General features: G+C 39.1%; 1 protein-coding gene across 1 annotated transcript; it reads left to right on the top strand.

The window, feature by feature from the left end:
• Nucleotides 1-326: 326 nt before the first annotated feature.
• On the top strand, nucleotides 327-11,308 carry LOC135245737 (acyl-CoA desaturase-like). The gene is made up of 6 exons (XM_064319039.1): nucleotides 327-492; nucleotides 707-974; nucleotides 2,161-2,291; nucleotides 5,034-5,239; nucleotides 5,766-5,998; nucleotides 7,587-11,308. Exons 2-6 carry the CDS (start codon nucleotides 740-742, stop codon nucleotides 7,784-7,786), a joined length of 1,005 nt encoding a protein of 334 aa, XP_064175109.1. The 5' UTR covers nucleotides 327-492; nucleotides 707-739; the 3' UTR covers nucleotides 7,787-11,308.
• Nucleotides 11,309-12,770: the final 1,462 nt, after the last annotated feature.

Here is a 12,770-nt window from a genome sequence, read left to right as displayed (position 1 = left end):
TGTGCTTTTGGGAAACGAATCGGACCACTTGGTGAGTGTGAAGTAAAAATGACCTAATTTTTCATGGGTAACTCATTGACATTGACTCTTGGAGACTGACCGAACATAGCCTATCATGTCGGAACAGAATGATTACATTGCTTCATACATTTATTATGCAATTCAGACGACTTCATCGTTTATTTATCTCTTAAAATAAAAAAAAAAGCTGGCTCGAAATGAATAAGATTGTAAAACAGCAGATAGTAGCCGACCAATGAGGTTTTCCGTGTAAGGTGGCATCAAATTCTGTTCGACCAATGGCAGTCTTTATAACATTCTCAACAAAACTAGTCTAGGCTGCATCAGGAGCTTAGGTAAAAGGCACAACGCCGGAGCACTGATAAATACCCGTTATTGTTTCGTCGTGCACATTTCCCAGGTAACCTACGTTCAACTATTTCAGTTGATACATTGTATCAGTCCACATCTATTGCAGCTGCTTCTTACTGGGTAAGTGGAAATGTATATACGACATAAATGTGCGTGGGTTAGGTTACATTTATGCCCACTTTCATTGATAATAATGTTTTACGTATAAAAAAATGGGATGGGTAACAGCTTTTATATAGTTTCAAGTACTTAAATTGAATGCATTTTTAATGTTATACTAATGCAGTTAACGTTTATTTCGGAAGAATGACAAAATGTCTGCTGTCGATTCCAGTTCATAGGCTATAGCAAAATTCCGGTAGAAAAAATGACTGAAGGAGAGGACCATGGCACGAACCCTGCGAGGCACGCAAATGGAGATGTCGTTGCAGAACCTTCGACCGTCGAAGATGTTTTTGACGACACGTACAAAGAGAAAGAAGGCCCAAAACCACCGATACAAATTGTGTGGAAAAACGTTGCCTTGATGAGTTTACTACATATAGGAGCTCTGTATGGGCTGATCATTTTTCCATCCGCTTCTACTTTGACCTTGGCATGGTGTAAGTATAAAACATGTTATATTTACTGATTTATTTACAGTTACATTTCAGCGCGCAATGCTTTTCTCGCATTCAAAATGGCCAGTGCAAATATGATTGCGGAAAAGGTACTTCGAAATGGGATGCTGTATGTACTCGTCTTGCGTAGCTTACTGTACTGATATTGTGCTGCGTAGTAGGTGATCGCCTCTCTGGCTGAACTCGAGTCCTGGTGGTGAATCGTGGATGTACCTTACACTATATGACGACATTCGTTCATCATTTGTAGGTCAATCTTCTGTAATTGAGGAGCCTATATACTTGCTCATATTTTTATTTTTAAAAATGAATGGGAGATTTGGGTCTTTCCGTTATCGAATATTTAATCTGTAACCATGGACGCATGGCCTAGCAGAATTTCGAATTTGTTCCGTTAGTAGGCTATGGATAAAGAATTATGATGCTTTGGACATGTTTCAATCGAGCTATCCAGTGCCATAAAATAATATTTATACATTCTCTAAAAATTTAAGAAATAAAACTAATATACTGACCAGTGTATTATGCTCAGGCTTTGCTTTTAGTTTCCTTTTTTTTTTTTTTTTTGGTTCAGTCCCTTGAAGTCATTAAGTAGCCTACAGCTGACTGCAGTTCCTTTAAAGGAAACTTCTAATTATTGACCTTGATGCACAGAAGATTTGTGCTATTTATCCTGCTGGAACAATTTTATTTTGCATGAGGTCATATCTATATATAATTCTTATTTAATGTTTTTGAATATAAGCATGATATATAGAAGTGAAAATTGGAAATCTGCAATGAATTGCATTGTGGATCTAAACACACTTACTATGATGTTGAATGCACACAAGAAAAGATGTGGTTGTGCCAGACCAGATGTGGTTGTGGGTTCATTTTTTTTCCTGGATGAAGCCGCATCATAATCTGTTAGTAGAACAAAGAACAACATGCAGCTGCAATAGACATTCTATTGTCAGTCGGACCGTCTGACAACAGCGGCCTTCTTAACTAGCATCTGAGCCTGTTTTTTTTTTTTTAATTATTCTGAATTCTCACGTCCAATGGCAAAATAATTTGACACATTCCGAACAGCAGCATTGAACAGAAATACAAAAGCATCTCAGTGACAAGTGTACCGGTAGTCACTAGCTGAACATGTTGTCCTCTCTCTCTTCTCTCTCTGCAGCTGTGTTTTGCTTTTTGGTAAGTGCTTTAGGAGTGACCGCGGGGGCACATCGGCTTTGGAGTCACAGATCCTACAAAGCCTCTCTACCCCTTCGAATCCTCCTTGCCACAGCCAATTCCATGGCCTTTCAGGTAAACGCACCTGACCTCTCTCACAATATGTACTGAAGGGGAGACTCAGTATGACTGCCACTGTTTTTTTCTTTACCCCATTTTTCTCCATCATTATAATCTGTAAGCTTATATACTCCTCCCTAAGTGAAAGGATGACAGGGTACCATGCACAAATTCATACATTTCAACAAATTCAAACTGAATTATAGTTTGCGAACAGCATAACTGCTGTCCCTTGTGGAAATCTGCCCTGTGCTAGGGTTAATGTTGGATGATTATGAGTTTGATTGCACAAATAATGTTGGCTCTGTGACAACAGGAAATATTTTTATGAACTGTTTTTACAACACCAGCAATCTATGGCAGTAAATATTGTACCTTCCAAAAGGCAACAGTAGAGTGAAATTGTTTTTTGTTTTTTTGCCTTGTACTTAAGGCAATGGTAACTAACCCTGTTCCTGGAGATATACCACCCTATAGGTTTTCACTTCAACCCTAATTTGGCACACCTGACTCTATTAATTAGTAGCTCAACAAGATTTCTAGCTGGTGGATGAGGTATGCTTTGTTTGGGTTAGAGTGAAAACCTATGGGATGGTAGATCTCCAGAAACAGGGTTGGTTGCCACTGACTGAAGGGATTTGGATTTGAGCTGAAAAAAAGAATGAGACAGTCAGTTTATTTCGTGGTACTTAGATGCATATGTTTTACCATTTTACAGCTCTATTTGGGTTCAGTCCCACATTTTTAACTGGGCAAAATTAAGTTAACAGGTGAACTTAAAAGTAAATGAAAGCAATAAACTCTAAAACTTAGTTGCATAGCCCTTAAATGTAATTACTGCATCAAGTCTATGACCAAGTGACATCACCAAACAGAAGAGAACAGCGGACAAACTGGTTATATCAAGTGCAGCAGTTTGGAAAGTCTTGGAAAAAGAAAGAAACCACTGGTGGAATGATGAATCTTAAGAGCTGTGAAGAAAAACCCTGAAACAACAGTCAGTGACATCACCAGCAGCCTCCAGGGGGCAGGATTGAAAATATCAAGCCACCGTATGCAGAAGACTTTGAGAGCAGAATTATAGAGGCTACACTACTAGATGCAAACCTTTCATCAGCAGCAAGAATTTAAAGGCCTGATTAGAATTTGACAGAAAATACAGAGGTGAGCCAGAAGAGTTCTGGAATAAGGTTTTATGAGATGAAACAGATGAGACCAAAATAAACCTTCACTAAAGAGATGGAACCACTCATCTTTGTTGATGATTTAATGGAGGATGGCCGCAGTAGGATGAATTGTGAAGTGTACATACAGATATTGTCTAGCTAAATATATACAGGGGAATTCCTCCTACCTCATTTGGCGGCATTTCATCCTGCAGCAAGACAAAGACCCCAAAGACACTGCCTATGCAAAAAAATAAATAAATAAAAAGCATTTTGATTTTTCAATAGGGAAAAAGTGTAAAGTTTTGGACTGGCCAAGTTAGTCACCTGAAGCATGCATTTCAGTTGCTGAAGAGGAGACTGAATACAGAAACCCTCCGAAACAAAAATCAAGTGAAAGCAACTGCAGTGAAGGCCTGAAAAAGCACTTCCAAAGATGATACCAAATGTTCGATGATGTCAATGGGTGGGAAGCTTGATGCAGTTATTGCATTTAAGGGCTGTGCAACCAAATATTAGACTTTTTTTTTTTTGATTTACTTTTAAGTTCATCTGTTAACTTAATATTACACAGCTGAAAATGGGAAGACTCAACACAAAAACAGCTGTTTCCGTAAAATGGTCGCACATGCGCGCACATAAATACCATGAAATAAACTGTCAGTACTTTTGCCTCATATTCATGTTTTTATCTCAAATCCAAATGCCTTAAGTTTATAGCAATGTGTGTGGGGGGGTACGTGCGTGGCGTCTCCTTGGTGCCACCCAGCCACTCCGACATAAACACCGGAAGACAAGAAAGAGCGTTCGCTAATCGCGCTGCTCCGCCAGGCAGCTTTTTATAGCTCTGTAACTAGCCATAGGCGCAGTGGGCATGTGGGTGCTGTTGGCCCTTCACCAACCTGGAATGAGAATTGGAGATTTGCTTCATCCCAGTCATGCCTCCTGCGCACGTTTGAAATATTTGCCATGGTGTTGTTATTCAGGATAGCATAGCGCCCATATAACCAGATGCTTATCTTACCTCCGGAGGAATCTCCTGGGTGGCACCAATCTCTCCAGCCCACTCACTGCCGTTCTTCTGCTGATTGCTGCAATGGAGGGCTTGAGCAACAAGCAGCCATAAACTAATCATATATAGACTAGAAGAGCACTACAGCCTGGAGTCGGTCCACATTTGTCCTGAGCTTTATAACTAACAGTCAAATCCAAGGGTTAGTTTTTTTCTTCGGGAACATAGTTACGCAAACTCAACGATAGCCCAAGTTAACTCACAGAAGTTAACTCTTGCATTTATTTATATTTAAGTCAATGACTGGGGTTTATTAGATCTAGGCCTACCAGAAGTCAGTTTCTGGTCTGTATTTGTTTTGTTTTTTTGTTTTTTTTGTTGCGCTCCTCTTACTGTAGCTTAACATCTGGTGAAGTTATGCCCCCCCACCCAACCCCCATTCTGTTGCCTACAGGGAACTAATGCATATATTTTGAAGTAAAAGCCCCCACTGTTACTTTTGTTTTTTTTTGTCTTGCTGAAACTCCAGTGCTCAGAAGATATCATTTTTACCGTTTTGCTTATTTATCGCCCATGCAGAATGATATATACGAGTGGGCTCGGGACCACAGAGTTCACCACAAATACTCAGAGACCGACGCGGACCCGCACAACGCCGTTCGGGGTTTCTTCTTCTCTCACATCGGCTGGCTGCTGGTCCGCAAGCACCCCGACGTCATCGAAAAGGGGCGCAAGCTGGAGCTGACCGACTTGAAGGCGGACAAAGTCGTCATGTTTCAGAGAAAGTGAGTGCCATTTTCTGCTCACTCGGCCATGCTGTGTCTTGATCCTTATTTTCCCCAGTAAGTTCCTAGGAAGATGTGACTGCCTATTTACAGTAAACCCTTACAGGTAGTCCAGAAATGCTCTCCCTAAATATAGAAGCACTACTGTGTACATTATTGTTGAAGCTTACCATTTCCACAATACTTTGCTAATTAATGCAAATTAATGACCAAATAAATTATAGAATATGTTTATCATTAGAAATAATGTAGCTGGGAAAGCTTATTTTAATCAGAGCAAATCAGATATTACTTATTGAAAGTGAAAATGTGCTGATAGGTCAATGTGTTTACTGGGCTAGTGAGTATGTTAAGTTGATTCTGACACTTCTAGTTATACCCTTGCTGTCTCTTAAGAGTGTCAGCGTTAGCATTTTTGTAGTACAGCTGCACTTTTTAACATATTAGAAAACACATCTGCTAACAGGATGTGATGTAATGCTTGGCTTTATGATGACGTAACACCACCTGACCTGTCCCTCTGCAGGTATTACAAACCCTCCGTGGTGATCATGTGCTTCCTGGTCCCCATGTGGGTGCCGTGGTACTTCTGGGGGGAGAGCCTGTGGGTGGGCTACTTCGTCCCCGGCCTGCTACGCTACACCCTGGTCCTCAACGCCACCTGGCTGGTGAACAGCGCCGCCCACATGTGGGGCAACAGGCCCTACGACCACAACATCAACCCCCGAGAGAACAAGTTTGTCACCTTCAGTGCCATAGGTACTTACATTTATTTACTTCAGTTTTATTATCGTTATTTTGTTGTTTTTTTCTCAGAAGCAGGTGACATTCTCTGTGTAGATGCTGCTCACATGAGAAGTGGTATGGTGGTGAAACGCAGGCTCATGTAACATTTGAATCTCACTGCTGTGGTACCCTTGTTTTAATGCTGCAACTTTGACCTCTGTAAACTGATAGCAGGTCATCTGTTTAAGTCAAATATATAACTTAATTAGCATAACTTATCTTGAGAATAATATAATATGGTAGCTGAATGCAGTTGATCAAATGGTATGGAATCCTTAAAATGGTTTCATATTATGTGGAGTAATACTGGTACTGAATATTCAGGGTGCATTCAGGGCCTTGTGAAATTCCTGTTGCATATACAGATTGAAATTCTCCTGGAACTAACCTTACTGAGGGCAGATCTTGCTTGTTTTGGCCAGTAGTAGGAAGTTGTTACACCACTGTGTGTATTTCCAGAAGCAGGTGTATAGTCCTCTGTGTTTGCTCTTCTTATCTGCTGCTTTTTGCAGAAGGTATACTGACCTCTTAGTGAAGCCAATTTATTCAATGACCTGCAATGGCACTCTTGAACCTCTCTTAGTTGCTTGATTTTAGTTCCATTCATTTTGCATTTTTTGCAAAGGAGCTTACTATGCAAGTCTTTCTTAAACATTATGATTTTGCCATATTGGTTTTTATTTGCAGAGATGTCTTTTCCTATTTACTTAGTATTTATTCCACTTAATGGAAAGTATTACTATTATCATATGGTAAGAAAGAAAATAGAAATTAAATAGTTTACTGTTAACTGTCAGAATTGTGCGCTGGATTCTAGAATCTACATTTAAGGGCCCCACAACCTCCTTAACCTCAGAACTTACAGCAACATGATGAAGTTTTGAATTTTAAGGATGTTTGGTTCTGTTTAATTTTAAACTGAAATTGGTATCCAGGTCAGGCAGCTGGTTTTGGTCATGATAGTGGTATCTCTAGTGAGAAACCCAGGATATATATAGGCCATGAGCAGTGTATCTTCAAGCTGTCCTTTTCTTAAAGAGAAAGGGGCAAAAAAATAATGGGTTCACTGATAACCAGCATAGTGTTCTCCCATAAGAAAGTGCAAGCCAGCATTATTCCTTATCAGGAATTATGCTGAGATTTGGACCTGCTGTTTTAGATTGTGAACCATTGTATTTCACGTAGAGCATCTCAACAAATGAAACCTGACTTTTATTTCTCTGAATTAACTATTGCTGGCTTCACAAAATCTAACAATAATCGGTTAAGACGGGTCTTGTGCATTATGTCAAAAGCTGGGTGATTATATATTCTGCATTTATTGAAAACAGTATTGATGTGTTACACCTTCCATGTACACTGCAAAGATTAGTTGTATTTACTTTTGTATTTTAAATGAAACTACCAAGAACATCCAAAAACTTCCACGCTTATCTATTTCAAATTGTCACTGCGCAGCGTTTTATCTGATTGGACAAATATGAACAGATGTTAATATTAACGAGGGATTGCCTCGCTGAGTGATAAGCTGCTAAACTACTGTTTGCCCCCGTGGTTTCAGGAGAGGGATTTCACAACTACCACCACACGTTCCCCTACGACTATGCAACCAGCGAGTTCGGCTGCAAGCTGAACCTCACCACCTGCTTCATCGACTTGATGTGCTACCTGGGCCTGGCCCAGGAGTGCAAGAAGGTGCCACGAGAACTGGTCATGGCCCGGGCCCAACGCACTGGAGATGGCAGCCACAGAAGTGGTTAAGAGGTTCCCAAATTTACAAAAAAAAATCTAACGACAACCCGACATCCGAAATGAATAAAATGAAAACACACCGCAGTTTCTTGGGGGGGTGGGGGGTGGGTTGGGAGGGTTTACGCTTCTATTGTGCGGCCACAGCTATGGCGTCACGCCCAAACGTGCGACGCTCCTTGGGGTTCATGTTAGCTTTAAGGGGTTCTAGATCCTATGTAATGTTGTAAATTTTAAATTTCTTCTTAACTGCAGCGTTTTAGGACTTGGTGTGGTGTGAGGTGGTTAATGAAATCCGCCGTTAGTCGGACGCTCCCTTGTGCTGTGTTGGGCTAGGGTCTGTTGCTTGTGTGGTCACCGGAAGGGGGATCTCAAAAGCTCTCGCGCTGGACAAGTAAAACTATTACGTGCTCCTTGCTTATAGCACAGGCAGTCAGTCGAGTCTCTGAAGCTGCAGCCAACATTAATGGAGAAATTTATCTCGATAAGTGCAAAGCTATTTATTAATTCATTGTGGCACTTGGAATTTACAACGTGCGGTGAAGCAGTCAGTTGTGTCCATAGCTTTATTTCAACTTGGGTCGCATACAGCTCAGTGTAGAGGTCTTTTTTTCTTTCGTTTTTGAGTGATGATATTAGAATCGCAAACGTCTAACATTTCAATACTTCTCTGCGCCCGAGCCTGTTAAAAGTGGAGTTCTAGAAACAGTGGGAAAATTCATTTCAAATCAATATATTTATTGATAGAACTGCCTTCAGTCTCTTGCTTGCTCTTTCCAGCAGTTTTAAGTTATTGGTATGTTTTACAGCAGTGTTTACCACAGACACCATTATCCGCTCATCCACCAGTATTGTTTTATAGTGGGCTTTAGCAAGGACATAATAATATTAAATAATTAATGAAGGCTAAGCATACGAAGAGGCTAAGTAACAAATAGGGACATAATTTTGATAGAGCAGGGACTGGCTTATAGAAAGCAGGGGCAATCTTCAACCTTGCAGACAGCTTTATGAGATTATGTCAAAGTTGAATGTGCCATGCAAATGACAATTACTCTGGGTTATTTTGAAATTGAGGCCCACATATTTGAACTGTGATTCACATTGAACCCACCGTACTCTACTGTAGTTTGTAAACAGAAACTTTAGTAGTTGTATCTGGGGTCATAAAAGCTCATTGAAACATGTGCAGTAGCCTCAGGTCAAAATGTTTGTTCAGATGGGTATATATATGATTCTTATTTGCCATCATGTAATTACACTAACACAACAAAAAAGGATGTGTAATCTGTCTCATATGCAAGCTTAAATTCATGTAATTGAATTGAATTGTTATCCAGTTTAAAAGGTGTGATTAAAGCATTGAAGCAAAGTCTGAGTTACAAAAGCGATAAGCAAAGTGGTAAGCAAAGCTTTAAAGTATGTAGAAAACATGGCCAGGCTTCCTCCCCAGTTAGCTGAGCAAAAGTAGTGCAGTCTACAGAGTTGTCTGAACTCTTTTTTTGGGATGTTAGTGAAGGCGAGTGGACTGTGAAGGTGGTGATTGAAAATGGCCGAACGTTAACCACCAAAGGCATAATGGTTGAGCAGCAAGAACCGCCTTCTCAGAATCTGGCCAATGGCCTGTTGCTGCTGCAGGGTGTGCTGTTCCCAGATGGCCAATAGCGAGGAGAGCGTGTCTCCAGATATGCCGTCTTTGGCTTCGGAGACTAAAATCAAAAGTGAAAATTTTTAATATGGCTTTAGGTTTGGATAAAACATTAAACCAATCAAATGATGCTTTGAAAATAATGGTAAATTGCATGTGATGTACCTACCTGTCTTGTTTCAGTTGAAAATGGCACCCAGTCCATTGGGACCTTCTGAGATTATGGTTCAGGTGATTGGTTTAAGTTATGCCAATGATGTCTGTTTTGATGAATAGGCCCATGTCACTTACAAATTTAGGAACCAGCCTTCAATTTTGGTCTATTACTGTACACATTATTCAATGTGTTATAAGCATGCCAGGTTTAATGCAAATTAGACCTTCTTTTAATGACTTATGGTGAAGTATGTACTAGCAGCCTTACCCCTTCTCTACTCCTAAATTTAGTCATAACATAACATGGGCATATTTACCAAATTTATGCAATTTCTTGTTCAAAGCAATTGGCAAACCGAAATGAAACACAGCTCTGTGTTGCTGTCCAGTTTAATGAGTCAGGCTCTTAAAACATTGAAAGAGCACTGACGCTAATATTAATAAGAGCACTTAAAATCTGTTATTTATGTGGCCCTCTAACAATCCGTGTTTTAGTTTTTAACATAATTGAACTGTGGCATACAGTACCAGAAAAATGATGAGGTGCTGGTTGAGGAACCTTTTCTTCATAAAACAGTCTGTTCACCTGTTATAATGGAAAAAAATTACCTCTGACTGTGCAGCATGGCAAAGGAGCCTGACCACATTGTTGCACAAAAGTGCCAATCGCACTATATTCAGCTTTTACGAGATTTAAAATCATTTTTTGAAAATTGCTGTACACAAACAATAATTGATATTTATTGTTATTTGTTGTTGTTATTTATTGCGGATGCAGTTGCTAAGAAAGAGAACGGTTCAGGGAAAAACGGTTTTTAAATGTTCTACCACTGGTTCTGCTATCTACTAAAGTTGGTTCTTCGCTAGCATCCGGCCCTTTTAACCATGTTAGCTCTCTACATTGTTGTGATCCAAGGGAATTAGAATGAGGAGTTACCTTTTGTTTTCTTTCTAAATATCTGAACAATATGAGTCAGGAAACAGTGCCCAATGCCTTATGACTTAAATCCATTCCGTGTTCCTGCTTTCAGCTCCCATCCATGTTATGAGACAGTTCCTGTAGTGGAAGCGGAAGCTGAGTATGAGTTCAGTAGCAAAACTGTAGAACTGTATATAGCAGTGTGTCTATTAGTCAAGAGAGGACTGAAATGTGTGATTTCGTACCAGGGCCAATTGTTTCAAATGTAGAGAGATGTGCCAACCTTGGTAATTATTTTTTTTAAAAACACACAGGCTTGACATTTTTGCCCTAAACTTGGAAACAAAAAGGTGCTTTATTTTGTCTGTCTTTAAAAAAACTGCAAGTGAGAGCTACCTTTAGCACTTACTAAATTCCAAAATGGCCACATAACATATGTATTTCCCTCATGATATTCAGTTATTTAAAAGAAATGTTAATTTTCTGTAATGTAGAGGGAACAAAAACGTATAATTCCTAGCATGTTATAATGTGTGTACTGTAGTTCTGAAGTACAATTCAGAAGTATTTTGAACTAAAAAAAACTTTTAATTAAATGAATTACTGTTGCTCTACCTTTTGCAGTGCATTTTTTCCAGTGTTAAATTTTGAATGCCTTAAGAAACCTTATTGGCACATTTTGCAAGGAATGTTTTATGCACTGTAAATTAAGCATATTTTCTATAAAGTGAAACAGGATACTGTGTTTTTTGTTCTTTTGTTATAATGCCACAGTAATTTCTTTTCTTAAACAAATAAAAAAGAAACTCTCTTCTTTGTCTAATCTTTTCAAACAAAAAGTAAATGTAAAATTTGCTTGAATAATTAGAATGAGGCTACACAGTTGAGTATTTTGACCACATCAGCAAAAGGTAATGCAAAAGATCAAACTGTTGCCCCCGAGAGAGTTGCTTGTGAATTGAAATTCAGAAAACATTACTTAAAAACAAACCGAAAATATACCTAAATCTCAAAATATTTCGAATCTGGGCATGGGCAAGCGTAGTCAGATCACATTAACCGGTGGACATTTTGACCTTGGATTTGCTTTTCTGTTTGTAATGTTTCATTGAGGTAGAAATCAGATTAAACTGAGTGATTATTCAGCCAGTTGAGGAGGATTGTCGAAAAATACAGAAACCCACACAACATTCAAGCTTTGAAAATGAACATAAAACACTAAATAAATGTTTTAGTGTAGTTACTATTTCTATTCTGTTTTCTGCTTCTCTGTAATGTAATGGAAACTCAAGTTGTATTTCATGTGTCTTACCATTGTGAAAACTGGGCTGACAAAAGAAATATTTATATCCACCATCAAGAACTGACTTCATTGAGATAACATGGTATGACTCTGTGATGTCTGCATACACGTCTACATGTCTTTTCTTTTCAAATTATGAAGTATAAGAAAGTCTGAATGAATGTATTGGAATATACCATTGTTTTGTCTGCTGTAGGCTGTGTTGGGCTCATTAAGAACACACCTTTCACATTCACCCTAATAGGGAAAATGCGTTTTTTCATGAAACTCAGAACAGATTTACAGCTTTATAGGAATGGCTTTTGTCTCTTGAACTCATACCATTTTAATGGTGATAGGTTACTGCAGTTCAGCCTCCAGTGTTTATTTGTGTGTCATGAGGGAAGCTACTGTATGTTCATTTCAGACATAACACAATCCACAGTCCAGAACCTTTCAAAGGTATTAGCGCTCAGGCCAGAGAGCACTAATACAATATATCACTTAAGATAATATTTGTTTTCCCTAATTGAAGTGTGCATTAAAATCATGAGTAAGCACTTTTATACCATGTAAGCTAGGGAAGTCCAAAATGATTGTTTCCAGTTCAGTTCATGCTCCAGTGCTTCAAGTCATTCTTTCCTCCCAGAATGTTGTAACAAGTAAAAGTTCATTTATATGGCACCTTTCAAGAACAAATTCACAACGTGCTTCACAGAGGCATAAAAATATAAATGAATAAATGTTATATATAAAAACAATAAAGCAGTCATAAAAACAGAGCCACAAAACTAAGACCAAGCATAGACTTCAGCTGAAAGCCGGTCTGTACTGGTGAGTCTTCGACTGCAGCTTAAAGGTGTACACAGTGCCCACAGGTCAGAAGTCTAAAGGAGTATGCACAGTTTGGGAGCCACTGTGGCAAAAGCCTGGTCTCCCATTGTTTTTAATCTAGATCTGGGGATTGCCAGCAGCCTTTGATCTGAGGACC

The sequence above is a fragment of the Anguilla rostrata genome, chromosome 2 (assembly GCF_018555375.3).
Source record: "Anguilla rostrata isolate EN2019 chromosome 2, ASM1855537v3, whole genome shotgun sequence".
Lineage (NCBI taxonomy): Eukaryota > Metazoa > Chordata > Actinopteri > Anguilliformes > Anguillidae > Anguilla > Anguilla rostrata.
The sequence above is the reverse complement of the archived record's forward strand: the minus strand, read 5'-3'. Positions and strand labels throughout refer to the sequence as shown.